Here is a 21,122-nt window from a genome sequence, read left to right on the forward strand (position 1 = left end):
AGAGTCGAATAGTATGTTTCTGGCAACGTTTTCAGAAGTAATTTGATTTTGGTGTTTGTCATTGACTGCTGGTGGTATGACTGAAAACAAGTAATAACAGTTGAAAGAAATTTGAAGAACCAATAGGAAAACAGAACAAATTTCAGATTAATTATTAATTTATAATTATACAGATTCTGTATTATTGGATTTTTCACTTATTAATTTATATGATTAAATTAAATATCTAAATAAAGTAACCTTTATCTCACAGGTTAAATTTTAGAATTGAGTGGAAATCTGAATTCAATAGTTTACATTATTAAAGACCTTCAGAATACAAATAATTTAAATATATATATATATATATATATATATATATATATATATATATATATATTTTTTTTTTTTTTTTTAAGATTTTGAAGCACTTTTAATGATAAAATTAATTTTTAAGATCCTAAAATCGATATTATATACAACATATATGCGATTAATTCTAATAATATTATTTAATGAATTTAAAGTTAAAACTTTGATGCTGTATGATTAGAGAAGGAATTAACCTTCTTCCAACAAATTGGTTGTGCAGACAAATAAAAAACTAAAATGTCAAGGCCACCGCCAGCAGCCCCAATTATTGAGTTTATTTAGTTACATTTTCTGAAAACAAACTTTGACAAATGGAAAAACATAATAATAAATAATAATATGTTAAAAGAGAGACCAGAACAATATGCGTATAAAAGACAACGTTGTCGCCAGAGTCTAGTACTACTGTCTACAAAACATCCGTGAATCCTATTCGCTCAGAATCCGTGAACCAGATTTTCTTACTTTCTTAAATACCCACTTGAACTTGTTTCTTTTGTCTCTTGCATTGTAGTACTTGTTTGGAATCTGCGATTGATAACTTCCAGAATCATGGGCAACTGCATGGAGACAGAAGGAGATCATGAAGAGGAGAAGCAAGAGGAAGAAAGAGGAAGAAGATTTGTGAAGGAAAATGGTGGTGTGAGCATGAAAGTTGTGGTGACAAAGGAGGAGCTAAAATGGCTGATACTGAAACTGAAAGAGGAGAAAGGAATGAGATTGGAGGAAATGGTGGCAGAGATAGAAAGAGTGAGACAAGAGAAAGTTGAAGGCTGGAAACCTTCCTTGGATAGCATCATGGAAGCTCCTGAAATGCTTGAGATGGATAACACCACACCCACATCATCACAGCTTTCTCTGTAAATTCAATACTCTTGTTTTCTTTTTCCATTGTTTACAATAGTCAAACATCATCGACTAGGATTTTCGTTTCTAGATCTTATGTTTGTTTTGGTCGATGTAGAAATTGATGAGGTTGCTTTTTGGTCGCATTTGCTGCAATAGATCTTCCTCTGCTAGATTCTGTGATGCTCTTCGATGTTGTCTGCTGTTAGATTCTTCATTCATTCTGATTTACACTTTCTTAAGCTTAAGTCATGGTTATCAAACTCTCTAGTTAACTTTTAAACTTTTTTGAGTTTACGTTCTCAGATATGGTTTTCGAATTAACTCGGAAATAAACTCTTTTCTGCATAAACTCGGTAGAATTAATTGTGAGATCGGTAAAATCGCGAGTTTGGAAACGATTCTACAAGCTTAAAAGAGAAAAAAATTAAGAAAAACAAGGTTTTTTGGTCTTTTTATTATATATTTAATGAAATGCATAAAATATTAATGATAATAATCTAAGTATTTATGTTTTACAATATTTATTATGAACAATATATCTATAAATTTTATTTATTTAAAGTTATATCATTTTGTAGATTTATTTGAATTAAGATATTATTTATATAGTATTTTTCATTACGAGTTTACTCGACTCTCACGAGTTTACGTAAACTTACGAGTTTGATAACTTTGGTCTGAGTGTTTAGATGATTGCTTTTGTCCTAATAATTACATGAAAAGAACATTAAATCTCTCTTAAGATAAAATTAAATATTATAACATATAAATACGTCTAAACTTCATCTTACAAGTCGATTTAGTAAGATTGAAATAGACTTAAAAGTCCACTCCTAATCTCATATGATAAGAGGAGAGTCATTAAAAATTTGACATAGATAAAACCAATTTCTATTAAACCACAAATGAGGTTTTACTTTAGGATGACACTTTTTATTTTTGCTTACATTTTAAAAAAAGATAGTCAAATTGTTTGATGAAAAGCATATATAGCAATTTATTTTACAAAATTATCATTTATCTTTTTTATATCTATTTTAAAATTTTAAATAATAAAATAGTGTTACATTTATGCAAAAGAAAATTGAACTTTGGAATAAAATAATAGTATTTATGATTGTATAAAATAGTTACTTTTTTCCATCTTTCCATTTATGATTTTATGGTGGAATTTTATTTGATAGAGAACTTAACAGATCTCTTCTTGAGTTTCTGTTTCTGTTGTAACAGTTTTTTTGTTTTTTTTTTCTTTCTTTTATTTTGTATATATTCTTTTAATTTTCTTCCTCTGTAACTTAATACTCTTTGCTTTATTCTCAATAAAATTTTTCTCTAGAGTCTTTTATCAAATAGTTACATTATTTAAAATTATAATTTCTGAATTTGTATAATTTTTGAAGTTCATACACGAATTGTATTTATATAAAATATTTTATCACTAATTATTAATATAAACAATAATTATTTACAATAATTATTTACTTTGATGTTTACTTTATCACTAATTGTTAATATAAACAATAATTATTTACAATAATTATTTTTAGTAGAGTGTGTGTGTTTGAATTCGTATATTGTTGGAAAATAATAAAATAAAAAAAGAGGTATGCGTAAATGATATCTTCTTATGTCCATATTTTTCCTGGATACGTATGTATATTGTGCATGTTCATCAGTTTCTAAGAAAGGGTATGTTAATTAATCCTCAAAATCATAATTTTTTTAATAATTAAAATATCATCTTAAAATCTAATTAAATTATGCGATAGTTTTTCATGGCTTCTTTTTTCATAGTTTCAAATACTAAAGTAATGATAGGATTGAAATAATTACTCTTTAGTAATTTCAAGAAAAAAAATTAATTTAGATACTGCCATATTTATAATTCGATTTATAATTAAATACTAACAAATAAATTTTTGCATCTTTTCATCTGAAACTACACAATATGATTATGATTCTTAATTATTTAGAACTTCTTGTGATATATCCTGTTATAATATATTTTCTAATATTTTTGTAATGCATTTTTAATACAAAGACAATCTTTAAGTAAAATAATTAACAGGCCCAACTAGGTTTCAAGAAGAAAAAAGGCTTCAGCGAGATCAGCAGAATTGATATGGGCCTTAAACTTTTTAAATACATTAAACTCTTCTCAACAAAACCTTATCCTATCTAACCAATTTCTTTTTTAATAACCATGATATATACATATATTTCTTTAGTGTTTATAATGGTGTATTACTGTTATTAATTTATTATTATTATTATTTAGTTAAATATTTTTATATGGTGTGGAGGCACCACAATTATACCATGGAAATGCAATAATATTTTAGACATAATTTTCAACACGGTTGTCCTTTTCATATTAAAAAATGAAAATAAAAAATTCTAATTAATATATCCATCTGTTTTAACATTTAATGATGTGGGTGAGGAGAAATTGAAACGTAATAAATGGTAATAATAATAACTCTGAACCAACACGTTATTGGGTGGCTGGATTTTTAGCAGTGTCCATTAATGATAGGACCAACACATACATGGAAATGCTGATCAATTAAAAAAGTCTTATGCAACATTGAAAACTTAGCTTATTCTTCAAAATTTAAACTAATAATAGAATTATACCCTTTTACATTTATTTTACACACAATATAAAATTAAAATATTATAAAAAAGTGAATTTTTTGGCTTTTTAAATAAAAGTAAAAAATAATAAAATCAATAACAAATATAAAAATTTTATGTATATCATCAAACTACAACACATATCTATAACCATAACAAAGCAGAGTATTTGGAAACTATAGGATTTTTTGAATAAAAAAAGAAGATAAAAACATAAAAGAAGGCAATACCTTAACAGAGAAAATACACAAAAACTAGAGCTAGAAGTGTTGAAATAAGAACTTATTTTACAAAAAATACAAGAAAAGTTCATATAAACAACCAAACCAAAACATCTGAACACCTATTAATACAATATCAGTAATCTGTACAGAAAGATAAAGCTAACAAAACTTTGTTATATGATCTCAGTAACATCAGTAGCCATACATAACTTGATGGAATGAATTTTCTGCACAAGATCGTGTTTTCATACGTAATTATAAGTGGACAATGATAATTTGACAATTCTTTTTTAACAACCTTTTGATAACAGGACACGTGTCATCATTTTATGGTCTTTTTGAATTTATTTTTAAAAAATATTTGAAACGGACCAATCATAGACTGTCACGCGTTGTCAAAAAATTGTCAAAAAAAAATTGTTAAAGAGACTTTTCCCTGTATGTATATAGTATTCTGAATCTGAGAGAAATTATGGTCGATGTAAAGGAGACAGAACCCTAACACGGTTTACTGGGAGAGCTAGAAGCTGATGTGCAACATCTTTGTACTCGAGAACTCCTCCTTCTTTGCATTTTGAAAGCAACCGTGCAGCTTCTTCCTTTGTCATCTTTACCTTCACTCTGATCGTTTCTTTTCCTCTTGATTCATTATCACTGTACCTTCCTTTCTCTTCCTTCTTCTCTTCTCCAAAAATGGAAGCTTCTGAATCTGCAAAACGGACACTTTTCTTCGCTTTCTTTTTCTTAATCAACTTATCTCTGTACACTGCTTCTCTCACTTTCACTTCTTCTTCTACTTTTCTACTCACTTTTCTACTCAGACATGCCAACATGGCTTGCATCATGTTTAGCACGACGGTAGCGGAGTCAGATAGAAGGAAGCTACTGGGAGGAGTATAAAACTCCATTAATTTATAGCTAGTTTCGTATAACACTTGAAAAAAAAATTTATTAATGAATTTCTTATATTTGTTAATTATCTACGGATTTTAATCGACAAAAATATTCTTATATATTATAGATTTTAAGTTTTAAAGTTAAGGTTAAAAATATTTGAATAATTTTTATTCTCAAAACTAAAAAAAATAATAAACTCGAAAGGAAAAAGTCTTTCTAACAATTCTTTTTTAACAACTTCTTGATAACGCATACGTGGCAGTCTATGATTGGTCTGTTTCAAATATTTTTTTAAAAATAAATTCAAACATACCAATAAAATGATGACACGTATCTTGTTTGTTGTCAAAAAATTACAACTCCAAAACTCTTACTGTCTCTCATTTTTCATTTCTTTCAACTTTTTCTCTTTCATCTTTTTCACTTAATATTCTTTCTGTCATCTTTACACTAGTTTCAATCGAACAAAAAAAAAACACTCACTTAATCCTAATTCCTTTTCTTTACTCATCGAATTTGTTTATTTTTCATTTCTATCCTTTCTCACATTTGATGTTGATTTTTGATTGAATCACCGTGTTATATTCAACCTAATAAAAGAAATAATGGATGAGTTTTATTATTACAAATCAAATTACAAATTAACATTATCCGTGTTAGATTCGAGGATTTACTGTCATTCTTGGATGAAAGACAAGTGTATATCAGGCCTCATTTTTGTTTTTGATTTCGAAATATAACTTGCACTATTTTGGTAATAAAGAATGCAATAATTGTGTGGATAATGAATTTTTCATTAACTAAATGAGTGAAGGTGATTAACGTGTAAGAAAATTTTGAGTGAGACAATGGAAAGAGTATTACATTAACACGAATGACTTGTTTTCTGAAACTTTTGTCGTCAATGCAAAGACAGATATGTTAGTGAAGTTTAATTCCACTCATCCATCTTCTTTTGTACTATAAATACAAAGCTAGGCTCCACTTACATATACTGTTACCTTCTTTTCGATTGTAAGTCGAAAAATAAATGAAAAATAATATCAGTGAAAATATAATTGAAAAAAGTGATTAATAAGATAATTACAAATTTATTTTTAGTATTATTTTAGACCTTTTATATATTTTATATGAATTTATATTTATCTTTTATTTTATTTGATGTGAAACTTTACTCATGCCTAATCGTTTTTATCTTCCAATAATTAAATTAAACAGCACAGTACAATAAATTATTTTAAGTATTTTTTAAAACAAATTAAACCTAAGTCTATTTAAACTATATACATATTATAATTAAATTGAAGATGTTTGCCAGTTCAAAAGAGTGTGATGTTTATCTGTCTCTTCTAATCCTCTTTTTCGCACAATGAACGTGATGTTTAAGGTTACTTTTGCATTTCCTCAATTCATTATCGTGTCAGACTCGTTCAACTTTAATCACATCACATTTTTGCTTATCATATTCCAACGTATTTATTAATTAATTTTGATAACGATTCATTTCTGAAAAAAAAAATCATTAATTTTAATAAAAAAATTGTTTTCAAAGTTTCAATTTATATTGAAGACTAAATATAAAACAAAAAAAACATATTTAAGAAATGATAAAAATATTCGTAAATATAAATTCATAGTGTATAATTGATATTTATAAATATATTTGAAATCTTACTCAATTCAAAATAAAATAAAATTACGGTATATTTAAATTCTTGAACGTATTAAAAACTCATCTTTACATTGGTTTTACCTGAAAAGTCATTACGCTTTCTAGCTTTCGTAATCTGTCTATTTTGATGAACCTTGAGAATGGAACATAAAATGGGTTACGTAGAATTTATATGGAATGAGTTTGGATTAGATAAAAGACTTCAGACTGGGTCAACATTTATAATCCATCATAAAAGTCATTAAAAACCATATAATTATTATAGATGGTATCATTTAAATAAATTAATTAAATATTTAATCGTACATTACTGTATGTTATTTAATAATATATTTTAATGTAAAAAATATTATCTAATCATTAAAATAGTAATATAAAAAATCCAAGTAAATTATAACTAAAGGTTTCACATCCAAAAACACTTGTTCAATTTTATGTTCTCGAATTTATCTTTGTTCTAAAAATATCTTTGCTATATATATATATATATATATATATATATATATATATATATATATATATATAATGCAAATAATATATATATATAATATATGATTTTTTTTTATGAATTAAAAAATGATAATTTACNAATTTTATGTTCTCGAATTTATCTTTGTTCTAAAAAAAAATATCATATATATATATATATATATATATATATATATATATATATATATATATATATAATGCAAAAATGATTCTTTAAATAACTATGATTTTTTTTTATGAATTAAAAAATGATAATTTACTTTAAAACTTTCTCGATATTTTCGTAGCTTTATTAAAAAAATATACCAGTGAAAAAATAGATAATTACTAGTAATCAGTATAAGAAAAATTGTGTTTGTTTAACTTTTATGAGACAATAATACTATTTTATAGTTGAATAATACATCTTAATTATTTACGCAACTAACTTTAACTACTGCCAATTAAGTATTAACCAATAGACTATGACATAAACATATAACATATATATGTATATATAAAGTTTTTTAACAAGAAATTATCTATAAAATAAAATCAAATTTATGTTATTAAAAATTGTTTCGAGGGAAGAACACGTTTTGAATTTCTCTCTAACTTTAATGTTATAGAAGAATAAGAGACAACAATCACTTAAAGACACTAATTTTCATTTATATTATACGACTTAAATTGTATTTTAAGTTTACATTTTTTTTAAAATTGTATTTACTTTTTAAAATTTGAATTGTGAAATAAGTATGTTGGATTGATTTTTGAGATTATTTAAATTATATTTGAATGCTAGTTTTTGTGTTTGGTACTAATATTGATATGATATTTAAACTTATTATTTATAAGTATTATCTGGGTTTAATAGGTTCGGAGGTTCTTATATTCGGGGTTTGTTTTAATTGGGTTCTTCAATTTTGGAAGTGATCAATTAGGTACGTGAAGTATTTGAACATGTGACAAACTGAGGCTTCCAAGTAACACTATTTCAGGTGTACAGGTGCATTATAACCTTTTAAATAATTTTTCGAGTCGTAGATTACATAACCCCAATAATCATTTCCAAAAAATAATTCCATAAATGGCTTCAAAATCTGTTTTTTATTCTTGGAACAATTGTCTCATGAAATAAACTTTTTGGAAGTTGTTCTTTGGTGGGGATGATGAGTTCTACCTCACATAAGCACAACCTTGTTAGCCTTCTGGAACAATGTTCAAGCATGAGAGATGAAGCAAATCCAGGCCTACGCCATCACCACCTTCCCCGCTCGCTTCACTTTCATCTCAAGCAAACTCTCGGCTTTCTACGCTCTCTCTCCATGCCAATCTCCGCCACGTCCATACCCTCTACTCTTGCATCCCTTTCCCAACTATCTTCCACTACAACACCATCATCACCGCTCCTCCGAATGCTAAATGACATTGTTCGCCCCAACACCCGCACCTTCACCTTCCTCCTCTCCAAAGCCTCCCCTTCTCTCCTTCATCCAATAGCTCCACTCCTTCATCCTCCGACTCGGCCACCTCACCGATCCCTACGTCGCCATCTCCCTCGTCGCCGCCTACTCCAACCACGCCTGCACACGAGCCGGTTGCCGCGTGTTTGACGACGAAAGTCCTAACAAAAACGTCGCGTGCTGCACAAGCCTCCTCATTGGCTACTAGAACAACGGCTTGTATGCGAAGCCAGGAAGGTGTTCGACGCAATCCCCGACAAAAACGACGTGTCGTACAACGTAATGGTCTCTGGCTACGTCAGAAACGGGTTTTTTCCACGAGGCCATTCAGCTTTTTCGTGACCTCAAGAATAATTCTTTTGCAACCGAGAAGCCCAATAACTCTCCTCTGACGAGTGTTCTCGTGTGCTATCACCGACGCGTTTGAAGAAGGGAAGTGGATTCACTCATATGTACACCTAAAGTCACTCTATACCTTTATAATAGATTACTCTATACCTTTATAATAGATTTTGAAATCTGTACAAATTTTGAAAATTTGTACTTATTTTGAAATTTGTAAGGATTTTAAAATTTGTACAAATTTTTTTAAGATACTTTTCATAAATTCTTTAAATTTCATTTTTAGATTTAATATTTAATAATAATCTAATTTAATTTAAAATTTTAATATTTATTTAAAATAGTGAATTATTCAATATTAAATAGAAATCCTATGAGAGTGTTTATCTATGTTCTTTGTCTCTCTGAAGCTTTTGTTAATATTTTTGTTTCTCTGTTTTGTAGTGACCTTATGGCTGATGCAGAGGTGAGTTTCTCATTTATTTTGGTTATACATACCTTTCTCTAATTTCTTCATTTAAAATTTTTTTGTCATTAATTGTTTATTTTACCTACAGGAAATCTCCGATATAGGACTTCCCTACGCACCTATAAATTGGCCTGGACCGGGTGATACGTGGGATGGAACACGGGAACAAAACTTACTCCATGTGGAAAATACTTCAAGAATTGATTACACATACTGCGTAAAATTGTGGAAGAAGAGGAGAAAATCGTGAAGAAACCTCTTCCAAAATCTTTTAAGAGCCAGGTTAAAGTTAGAGAATATATTCAAAAGTATTTTCATGAGGTTGTTGAGGTTGATGTTGATGATTTTATGAAGTCTTTTACTTGGAAGATCCTCGCTCCATTAGGTAAATTTTTTATGCATCTTAGTGATACTAGCATTGAATATATGTTTATCATGTGTTTGTTTATCAGATAATAGGAAGAGGGATGTGACACAAGATAGTGATGTGCCACAAAACAGTCCACATGACATCATGTCCAATGAGCAAAATTTAGCAATTCTGGCAGACCGTTCATCAATCCTTAAGAATAAGGTAGATGAGATTCTTGAGCTCTCTACAACTTCAATATGAGATGATGAAAGAAAAAATTGAAGAACAACAAAACGACTTAGACCGTTTGTATCATGCAGCAAAGGTCTATCCAAGTGTTATACCAAAGGACTCTCCCATTGTAGGACATGACTTTCCTACTGCTTTTATTTTAGGAAAGGATATACAAAAGAAGGAACTTAAATTTGAAATCACGAGCAAGATACTCGCGGGTTTTGGTGACACTTCTTCTATTGTTCAAAAAGAAAATTTTAGAATAATAAAATTCGTTAACGTGTCCAGATGAGATTTACAGCATTTGATGTTTTTATCGCCTGAAAAACACTATTGCAAAATATGCTACTCAAATAATGTCCATGGACCAAACTACTATTGGGCCAACTGTTACTGGACCCGGACCCAATAGATTTACCCTTGGGCCTTACGATGCCTTCGACACCAAACATGCTGAGAATTACGCTAATGCCCCAGTCTGAGTTTTCTATAGTGATTGAATTAAATAGTAGTACTTGCCCTTAATCATGTCTATTTTTGTTGTTCGTTTATTGCTGATGATCACTTCATGTTTATTTGCAAATGTGATTATGAATCATGTTTCATTTTTGTTGTTCGCTTATTGTCATATGGCTTATGTTTGGCATCCAGATTGATTTACATGTTATGTTAGATCATCTAGTTTGACATCAGTTTGATTTACAAAGTGTGTAGAATAGGTGATGGGTTAATGTTAAGTGGGCATTGAAATGAAAGTAAGAAGAATATTAGGGATTTGTTTTGAGTGGGGAGGCTTCACGTCCTAAGGGGTTAGTCTGGATGTGCATGGAGTTTTAGTTAGGAAGGTTACTGATAATTCTATAAATTTGCATTCTTTTAAGTGTTTAGGAATCTAGGTTAGTTTGTTTTTCTTTTTAATTGTTTATAATTAGTCTAGTTTTAGGATATTTCTTTAAATTTGTAGTATAGTATTATAAATTTGTAGTTAAAATTAGGTTTTTAAGAGTTTTTTTTTTTTATAAATAAGAAATTAGTATTAAGGGTGTTACTCCCTCCACTTCCCTCCCTTCATCTCCCCAACTTTCTGCATTCTTCTTTTAATTACAAAAATAACCTTTTTCTTTTCCTTTTTATAACTTTTTTACTTTTTTACTTTTAATGTTATTTAGGAGAGTAGTCCTCAACCTTAAGTCTTCACCTCTTTTTTTTTTCTCATTTTTACTCTCTTCTCACAGTCTCACCTTTCATCTCCCCAATTTTCAATAATTTTTTTTAATTATATAATTAATTTTTTTTACTTTTAATCCTATTTATTATTGAAACCCTAAATTCGAGTTTACCAACAAATTCTTTCCATTGTAAATAATTACAAAATTCTTATAATGTTAAATATTTTTAATGTTATCTTTATAGTTTTTTAAGAAAGAATTCATGTTTAAAAAAAAAAATAGCAACACACTTTTCAGTTTTAGGTAAGATTTATTAAAAACTACCGTTTTTATTCATATTTAATAAACTTTACTTTTGATTTTCTGAATTTTAATAATTTTCAATATTATATACATTACACCTTTGCAATTTACATTTACAAATTTACCAAATCCATAAATTAGTATTCGTATAAAAACTTTTACACTAACCGTATTATGTTTCTGTGAATAACAAAAACAAACCAACATAATAAATTGAAAGAAATATAAAAGAGGACTATTAGTTTTCTTTATAAATATAAGTTTTTCTCTGCACTCTCTTTTCATAGTCTTCAATAAAAAAGAACTGTGTTTCCCCTTTTGCATCAGTCAAAACTACCATAAAATAATTATAAGAAAATTTTAAAAAGAAGTTGTGCTACCCATAAATATTGAGAATTTGGAACAACATAGAATGAAAAAAGACTTGTGGTAATTCGTGGCAACCCGAAAAGAACCCATAAGCTTCATATCCAAACACCGACTTCGTTATTTTGTCTGTAATGATAATAAAATCAAGGAAAATGTGTCTTTTAACAATTTCTTTTAAGAATTACATAACATTACATTTTATGATTATTTGTTTCAAATATTTTTTTAAAAATAAATTCAAACATATCAATATTTTTTTTAAAAATAAATTCAAACATATTAATAAAATGATAACACATAACTTGTTGTCAAAAAATGGTTAAAAAAGAGTTAATCAAATATCATTCTCCCTGTAAATGCATATTTCATTCCATATTTCCAACTTCACAACCTCTTAAAACCTCTGGTACGTACAGTAACTTCATCATGAATCACTTCAATCAGCAAGAGGCCCCTGATAAGTTTCATTGTATCATTCAGCATAATGTTATATTTTGGCACCAAAAACCGTTGTTTTTCCTTAAGTTTTTACATAAAAGCTTAAGTTGAAGATCATTCTTAATGGGATTAATGAAATGAATGTTATTATGATGCTGCAGTATCATATCCACCACAGGTTCAGGCCTATTCTTCAGCTCCATATGTTAGTGCCCCACCACTTATGGGATATCCTTCCAAGGATGAACCTGTAGCTATGGGGTACCCACAGAGGGTTCCAGAGATTTCTGAAACATTGTCTCTTAGACCCTTCAAAATTGCGGATACATGTTGCGCGATGGGAGTGCACGAGTTTAATGACTCGGCGAGTCTGGTGAGGTAAATGTACCTGGAGCTCGACAGATTTGGCTCAGATGTGTTTGGCTCGAGGGCTGCTGGGATTAACCCAAACGCGGCTTTTGGATAAAGACGAGGAATTTGTATCTGGGTCGCGAGAAACATCTTCTTAGTGTGGCGTGTGGTTGTTAGGGTGGTGGAGAGAGGCTTTGGAGAGAAGCGTGAAGCGTAGGTGACGTTTGAAAATAGAAAACTGTGCAGAGAAAATGAAGAAGAAAAAAAGAGAAAAGATTGGGTTGATTACTTACTTTGAGGCAATACACTTTTATCCCTTTACACCTTCAAGTAGCATCCAGACTGAACTTGAGCATCGCTAGAACAATTTCTTCTCCATCACTTGCAACCTCTCACTTACAATGAAAAAAAAGAGAAAAAATACTCATGATGAAACAGAACAATGAAGAGGTTGTGTGTCATTGAGTACAGTAAAAGTTATAAAATATTAGGAAAAACTTCTTTTAACAACATTTTTTTAACAATTTTTTTACAACGTATGCATATCACAGTTTGTGATTGGTCCGTTTTAAATATTTTTTAAATATAAATTCAAATAGACTAATAAAATAATTACAAGTATCCTGTTATCAAAAAATATTGTCAAAATATCATTGTCTAAAATATTAAATAAAATTTTAATTAAGAACAAAATTAGAATAGAGAAATAAAGTGAGAAGTAAAAGAGAAAGGAGGAGGTATAGGGAGAAGGGATGGAGGTGGAGGCAGTAACACCCTCTAAGTAATCAATCTCATGGACATGGACTTATTTCATTTTGCCACGAGTAGGTTTTTCCTTTCTGCACTCCATTGTTTCTAACTACACTTTCATTAATTAAAAGAAATGCTCACATTCTTAAGAAAACATGTTAAAAAGAAAAAAAAATTCGTTCTAAAAATATTCTAAAATATTTATTTAGTAAAGCTTGTTTTGAAACTCCATTTCCAAGTTTTATATTAGAAATCCTATTTTAAAAATTCTGTTTCAAAATTTCAGTTCCAAGAATCCTATTCCTAAAATTCTATTACGAAAATTATGTCAAAAAAATTTCAAAACAAATTATCCGACGTATAGTGATTTTGAAAATTATAACGATACATAAAAAAAATCATGGGAGTGCAAAAAGATAAAACCTCATTAACATTAAGATACTACTTAAAAGAAAATAAAATTAAAAGGATACAATACAAATAATAACAATATTAAAAATACAGAAAAAATCATAACGCGCTTATTATAATAATAGAAAAAAAAGCTAATTAATCCCAAATTAACAGAGTAAAACTCGTAAACCTAGAGAAAATTGGAATCAGGAACACTGCAAACAAACTCTGTTTTCGATTGGGTAGTCATCAATGGGTGCAGGGCATGCTATGAAAAGAATTCCTCGCATCAAGTTTCCTCAGAGACATCCCAATCCCTCTGGTAATTCATTACACACATTCCCTTTCCTTTTTTCTTCGCTATTTTACGATCACTTGCCTGCAATTTCTCGTAAACGCCTCACGATTTAAATTTCTCATTTGAGAAAATTTTCAGTTTCTTATCTGGGTAAATTCGAAATTAAGTAAAATGCGTGATTTTCTTGTTCGCAGGGTTTTCCCACTGTTATGTCATTTACGTTTTACAATTAGATTTAGTTTTATTCCTCTGCCTTTATATTGATTTATTGTAATGTATTTGCTTACCCATGTTGTTATTTGCTGGATTTGATTGGAAATTAACCTCTGATGCACGGATACAGTACACATGTATTGGATTTGCCTACGTGAATTATCGAGGCATCTTAGAAGCCATCGAAGAACGTTTATGCTCATGCCAATGATGCATATATCCAATGTCTAGTACTGAATCATTCAAATATCAGAAACCACCATACTTAGTAACCTGCAATCAATAAATTGTTTATTATCTGAGCATAGGATTTGACACTGCTGGTTTAAACTTGGTTCTTCCTTTTCCTGCTGATAAATCTTGTCAAAAGGCACTATTCTGGCAACCAAGTTTGGTTCATCAGAAACCTTAACTGATTATCATGTAATTTGGAGTTTTCTTTTACTGTTTTTTATTCATAAAAGTTAGGTATTTATGAAGATTGTTATATCAGTTGTTCAGTTTCCGTGTTGTTCAGTCAATAACTCAGTTGTACAATTTTCTAATAAATTTCCTTGCAGGTTCTGCACCTGGGGCTCAAGCTTTGTCTTCAACAACCGATGGCAGTTTACCGTCCTTTACCAGTTCAAAAGCCTTCATCACGCTTGGAGGGAAGGCCTCTCTTCAACCCAAGAGAACTCCCTTGTCCAATGAGGAGATTGAAGCAGTTTTGGTATGTAAAATTCCTTGCAAGGTCATTCATATCTTCATATTACCATTGTCACCTTTGAATGTAAACCAAATATTTGGTCCACCACTGACATTAATTGTTATTGAAATGTGCTACTAATTTACACCTTTTACATGACCTGTGGTTTCTTCTTTCTTTTTTCTGTCTTTTTTTTTTTTTAAAAAAATTCCATACATTTTCTGAGACCATTCTAGCATTCTGCTTAAACATTATTTGATCATTGATGTTCTTTTGTGATTACCGTGGAGTCATCTCTCTGGAATGATTTACTATTTGTTGATTTTTTTATACTAATAGAAACATATTCTATCGTGTTTGTGCAGTTGGGTGGCTCTTTCTAATGGAGTGTGCTAAAGGGAAAGACTATATATACTGGGAACTCATTTCTGTGGGTCTAAAATTCATTATTCAAAGTTGATGATTCTTTTTGTCGCCAAATGTTGGCATAAACAATACACCGATTTTAATTGTGAATAATTGATACACACGTAAAGGATTAAGATTGTACATTTTTTTATTTTCCCCCTTACTGGAATTGAATATTGACTGGAGAGAAAAGAAGTTTCAAGTTTTGGTTATGTAGTTAGTATTTTCATCTACGGCACAGTGTACCGACTTGGCTATATTATTGCTTTCAATTATTGTAAAAGTATAATGATATTTTAACAATTTTTTTAAACAGATTAGATACTACTATTTTATTAATTCGTATATTTAAAACGGGTCAATCATAAATAATAGAAAAAAAATTGTAAAAAAAAGTAATTGTTAAGATACATTTTTGTATTGCACACGAGAACACAAACAGGAAATATCAATTGTATATTTACGCACCTCCAAGTTTATCTGTACGAGGTACCTCTAATAAAAAGTACTTCTAAATAATTATCTTATCTACTCGAGTTCTTCAACGGGAAAGTTATGATTTAATTACTCGAATATGGTACTTAGTAAATGAGTTTAATTCTTAAAATTGTGAAATGATATTCTAAATTTTAAACGGTTTTAGGTTTTACAATCTTCAAGCGATGATTATTTTTATTTTAAAATGATAATTAAAAATATAAACTTATTTAATCTTTAACCATATCAAAAATTAAAACACGTACACATTTTTAGCTTTTGAAATATTATCAAATTTATCTTTTTGTTTTTATAATTTTTTCTTTACTTTATAGTTAGTGAAAACAATTACAGTTCTTGAAAATCCTTTATTTTTTATTAACAGATTCTTAAATTATTATGGAATCTTTTTCATCCTAGAAATATATTATCAAATATTAACAATCGAATGATGACATTTCAGTTTATAATAACTATTGTTGAAATATAAAATATATACACGCCTTGTTTATTTATTTTTTGGTAACAAATTAAATCTTTTCATTTTTTTGGTTTCTGGATTTTTTTTTAATATTTTGGAGATAAGAATGGTACTTAAATAAAATTTAAAAGAAATCTTATCTTACGATTTTAAAGATTAAAAAGCAAATTATCAAAAACATCATCCTTAAACGCCGTAAAAAGGAGGTACTCTCAGCAGATTATGGCATTCGAACGAAGGAGTGTGGTGTCGTGTCTTGTGCAACAAGTTAACATCCAACAGACAGAAGCGTGATTGGGTGAAAACAGCTAAAATTCTAAGACCACTGTACATAAGTAACCCACCACAACACAACAACCCGTCCTTGTTGTCGGTTTTTGGGTGAAATGCGTTTTGCTGTTAACCTCCTCGTTTCTTCTTCCTCCCACCGAAGGTACTACCAACTATCTTCTCTCTTCTACTATGATCTTAAATTTAATTCCGCTAATTAATTTTCTCAAAACAATAATCTTCAAACTTATGTTCGACTTGTTTAATTTAATTAGCATTAAAAGTTTTATCCTCTTTTCCCAACCTAAAATAACTTATTTTTTTCGCAACACACGAGTTTATCTTCGATCCTTGCTGGTTGAGAGTATGGTTTGAATCAGCAAACACGACATGAACCAGTTTGATCATTGTGCCTGTCAGTTGCTTTCGATTCGCACCGTTTATCGCATGCTTTCGATTCATCCATTCATTTATTTTCGAGATTTCTATTTTAGTTGAGCACCGTAATCCATATATTTTAGTTTGGGGAAGTCGGTATTTTGCTTTTAAGAGAGAAAATTGCTTGCACACTGCTATTAATTGTTAACTTTATGAAACGACTTTCATCGTCATTTTAAACAGTTTACCGGCTAGTTGCTGGAACTGCTAATTTTAGCGGGTGCTTTGTTCTGCTAGTCTTAGCTTGTGTTAGTGAATAATTCTTGGAGGTGAAAATGTCTTGAAGTTTTGGCATATTTTTTTTCCCGTTTAAATTATGTGTTTATTTATGTTCGGAGCCGTCCTTGTATTATTCTAGTGCTGGCTGGTGTGTTATGCTCACATGCTTTAAGAAAACGGAATCAAGGCTTTAAATTCAGCAAAACGGGCTTTTAATATTTGTCTTGGTAATGAAAAGTGGTGCAAATGGTGATGTCAGTAGAGATTTAATTTATATCTGATTTGGCGTTGTTCGTGTATCAGGATAATTCACATTTTCCGCTGATTTATCTCCACTTCTTGCAGGTCTCTTTAATGGATGATGTTCCTTGCGAAGCAAAGGTCATCCCTAATCATTATCGATTTCCTACATCTGGTGTAGAATCTCTTGAGAATGGAACGCCTTCTATAACAAAACGTGGAACTGCTAAATCTTTTAGGTTCATCGTGGTGGAAAAGGGGAAAGCAACCAATAATCAGAAATTCATTAGTAGTGTTTGATTGCATTTCAATTGAACCACTAGACATAGCTTACTTTAGGTCTCACTGACATCCGTATACTTGAAGAACATTAAGCATAGTTTCCATGTTCAAATTGTTTACTCTTCCGAGGCTGTCATGGAGCTCCGGTAATGGTGCTCAGGAAAAGGTTTGCATTGAGGATCTTTTGTAAAGAGCGCCTTTTGTCTTTGGTGAATGTTTTGTTACATCTTACCTAGATAGATTTGTTTTGTAGGTAGTGCTAACAGCTGCTGAAGTAGAGTCACTTCGATCAGAACTTGCTGACATAGAAGAGAGGGAGGCTCAATTGAAAGCTCGGTAAGTTTTCTGTAGCTTTGGACAACTGCAGTATTTTCTTTCTTACAATGTAATATGAGCTCTCATGTAGCACTTTGCTTAGTGTCACCTTCTTCTCGTGTTTTGATTGGATAACCAATGACGTTGAATATAACAAAGCTAGGAATTCAGATGCTATCCATAGATTTACAGTCCATACGTGTGTGAATATTTGCGTTGTAAGAATAGATGAAGTTTGATTCCTTTTTTTTTTATTCATTTTTCTTTATGTCACTCCTTCGTACTTATTCTTCCAGCTGTAACAGAGGGATCTTGGTGTTGAAATTAGTAATTTACTACACTGAACGACTGCAGAAATTCAGTGTTGAATCTTAACCTACTACTTTCCTCTGTGGGGAATTCTTACATGCTTTAAGAGACATAAATGTGCTTTCTATGTCAGTAATTTTGTTTATCTTTTTGTTTCTCACAGGTTGGAAAACATTGATGAAACCTTGCGGTCAGCACGTCTATCTGGCTATTTGTACATTCGAAAAGTACTTACTGAACAGCCTCCTTTGGTTTACTTTACATCAGTTTCTGCTTCTATTTAATATTTTGCCTAGAGGTTCCGTATTAATTTGCTTATAGTTTTTTCTCTATAGAGATGGGCAGCACTTCCAGGAGAACCTCCACCTATAGATGACACTGACATAGATGATTGGCTTCCTCGCTTTGTTGTTCTTTATGGTGCATGTCTATACTTATATTTGTTGTGTACAGGTAATATGGTTATTTATTTTTCTTTATTCCCTGTTCCTTTCTTTTTCTCCTTTTTCTACCAGCTCCTGAATTTTATGCAAAGTTGTAGTTCTTGCTGTAACATCTTTACCAGATATGTTTATTCCTTATATATTTTTCTCTTGTTAGTTTGCAGTCTTCATATTTATTTCGCTTTCTAATTTTTATATTCCTTTCAGCAATGAATCCTTGTTCTTTTTAACTTCACTCACTCTTTTTTTACTATTATTTATTTATTTCTTTACCACATGATATCTTTTACTGAAATTGTATACTCTGGATGTTTGTGGTGATCTTCATTGCAAATGTTTGATGCTAATTCTGTAAAGTATATTCAATGACAAGCTGTCCTTCATATGAGTTGCATTAAAACTTCGCTAAACATGATGTGCTTAAACTGTCTTTAAGACTTTTAACTCAGTTAAACTTTTACATCGAGACATATTTCTATTTGTTTACTGATGAGTGACGTAATCTTCATAGTTAAATGCATGATATTCTTACCTGAACAAGCTGACTTATTGGACTGACCTTTGTTCTGGAGATAAATTACATTTTTGCCTTTTCCACTTATGGTGAATGAGATATAAAAAGTATTGGAAACCTCCTGATTTCCGGACCAATGTTTTTCCTTTTGTATGATTTATTTTTTCTATAATCCTGGCTATTATGGAACACGTCCTGCTCAGCATTGGTTAGTTAATTTTCCAATTCTTTGTTTCTGTAGTAAGCTAAGCAAAAATGTCTTTTCTCTGTATTCTCTTAAAGTGCACTGTAATTTTAACTCTAGATTTAATTTGGGATGTACCTTCAGTTGCTCATTTGAAAAACCAACTCAGTTTTAGAGTATAATTTTTTTTCTTGATAGATTGTTAGAAGAATTTATGGTGTCCATTACCTTGAGATTTTGGGTTAATAGTAATGTGATAGTCTCTTAAACGGGTTGATTAATAGCTCATAGGTGCCAAAATTCATGGCTGTATCCTCCCTCGCAAGAATCCAACATATATTTTCCAATATGTATGACAAGACTAAATGTGGAGAGTTGTTTGGCTTTATCAAATTTATTTATGATCTAGATTTAGATTATTAGCTTTCATTTACAACTATTGATGAAGGGAGTACATGGCAGATCTAAGTCCTCACGATTCAACACTTCTATCCGATATTGTTGAAATAGACCAACTACCGAGTTTTAAGCGTGAAGATGATGAGACGCGACACGCCTTTTATATCTTAACTCGTCATGGTTTACGATATGAATGCTCAAGCAGTTCTAAAATACAGGTGTGTATAAGTTAAGATAATTTGTTACTGCTAACCATTCTAATTATATTTCATTGTCTGAGCAACTAGCAAATAGTTACATCCTTATTTTATCGATTATCCGAAGTAGATTAAGTATTTCACTCTATGATTCCTCTTTCAGGTGGACTCGTGGTTATCAGCTTTAAACTTTGACTGCAAATTGGAATCTGATACATCAAAGCCCAAATAGTTCAATACAGTTGTAACATATTTTGCACCTTGTTTGGTGAATTCAAGATGACTTGAAAGCTAACGAGTAAATATGACACCAATGCCGTTTACATTTTTGTTTTTGTTGTACATACCCTGTAGATAGCAGTAATTGAATAAAGACTGATTATTTTGTCACTCTCAGCTCATTCCAATTCTAGGATGACCCATTCGTTATAAAATGTTTACACTTTGCTGTTTAGGATCTTCCAAGTCATATAATTTAGAAAAATAAGTGTGAAGAAAATATTTAGTAAAAATTCTTAATCCTATACTCGAAATAACGGTAAATAATTGTGTTACACATCATTATTGTAAAATAATTTACTTGATCAATAAGTTAAAACTTACTTTAATGATTTTTAAAGTTATTACAAAAACTATTAATGTTATAATATAATAGTTTATGATTGAATAATAGTAGATACTTTTTATCTCAACCATATACTTCAGTTACATTTACATTGTGAAATTCATCACAGACATCACAAAAATGCTATCTTGAAAACAAAATTATATACATGTAATTTAAATATATTTTCTAAAGTAATATAATACGTTTCTTTTAATATAACCTCTTTTTTTTTTTTCTAATTTCTTTCTATAGTAATATTAGAAATTAGCGGAGGACAGAGTAATCAATCCAAAAATAGTGAAGGAGAGTTGTGGTTAAAACCCAATTAATCCTTAATATAACTATATCATACCACGTGTCACGTTTTAATTGGGTTGCGGAATTAATACAAAAAACCCTTGTTTTC

At 29.9% G+C, this 21,122-nt stretch overlaps 4 protein-coding genes across 6 annotated transcripts; 3 read left to right on the forward strand and 1 right to left on the reverse strand.

The window, feature by feature from the left end:
* Nucleotides 1-736: 736 nt before the first annotated feature.
* On the forward strand, nt 737-1,445 carry LOC106777375. Its single transcript, XM_022775633.1, has one exon. The coding sequence runs from the start codon at nt 904-906 to the stop codon at nt 1,213-1,215; it is 312 nt and encodes a 103-aa protein (XP_022631354.1). The 5' UTR covers nt 737-903; the 3' UTR covers nt 1,216-1,445.
* Nucleotides 1,446-4,083: 2,638 nt separating this feature from the next.
* On the reverse strand, nt 4,084-4,956 carry LOC106777384. The gene has a single exon (XM_014664966.2). The coding sequence runs from the start codon at nt 4,904-4,906 to the stop codon at nt 4,532-4,534; it is 375 nt and encodes a 124-aa protein (XP_014520452.1). The 5' UTR covers nt 4,907-4,956; the 3' UTR covers nt 4,084-4,531.
* An 8,937-nt stretch (nt 4,957-13,893) lies between these two features.
* On the forward strand, nt 13,894-15,553 carry LOC106777393. Its single transcript, XM_014664976.2, has 3 exons — nt 13,894-14,056; nt 14,806-14,957; nt 15,299-15,553. Exons 1-3 carry the CDS (start codon nt 13,987-13,989, stop codon nt 15,314-15,316), a joined length of 240 nt encoding a protein of 79 aa, XP_014520462.1. The 5' UTR covers nt 13,894-13,986; the 3' UTR covers nt 15,317-15,553.
* A 986-nt stretch (nt 15,554-16,539) lies between these two features.
* On the forward strand, nt 16,540-20,499 carry LOC106777072. Of its 3 annotated transcripts, none has more exons than XM_014664585.2 (7): nt 16,540-16,732; nt 17,572-17,914; nt 18,002-18,084; nt 18,536-18,599; nt 18,708-18,825; nt 19,976-20,130; nt 20,273-20,499. In XM_014664585.2, the coding sequence occupies exons 2-7, from the start codon at nt 17,852-17,854 to the stop codon at nt 20,339-20,341; spliced, it is 552 nt and encodes a 183-aa protein (XP_014520071.1). In that variant the 5' UTR covers nt 16,540-16,732; nt 17,572-17,851; the 3' UTR covers nt 20,342-20,499. The 3 variants fall into 3 exon arrangements, with proteins under 3 accessions (XP_014520071.1, XP_014520072.1, XP_022631500.1); XM_014664586.2 differs by lacking the exon at nt 16,540-16,732 and adding an exon at nt 16,792-16,984; XM_022775779.1 differs by lacking the exon at nt 16,540-16,732 and adding an exon at nt 17,105-17,276.
* Nucleotides 20,500-21,122: the final 623 nt, after the last annotated feature.

Source organism: Vigna radiata, chromosome 11 (assembly GCF_000741045.1).
Source record: "Vigna radiata var. radiata cultivar VC1973A chromosome 11, Vradiata_ver6, whole genome shotgun sequence".
NCBI lineage: Eukaryota > Viridiplantae > Streptophyta > Magnoliopsida > Fabales > Fabaceae > Vigna > Vigna radiata.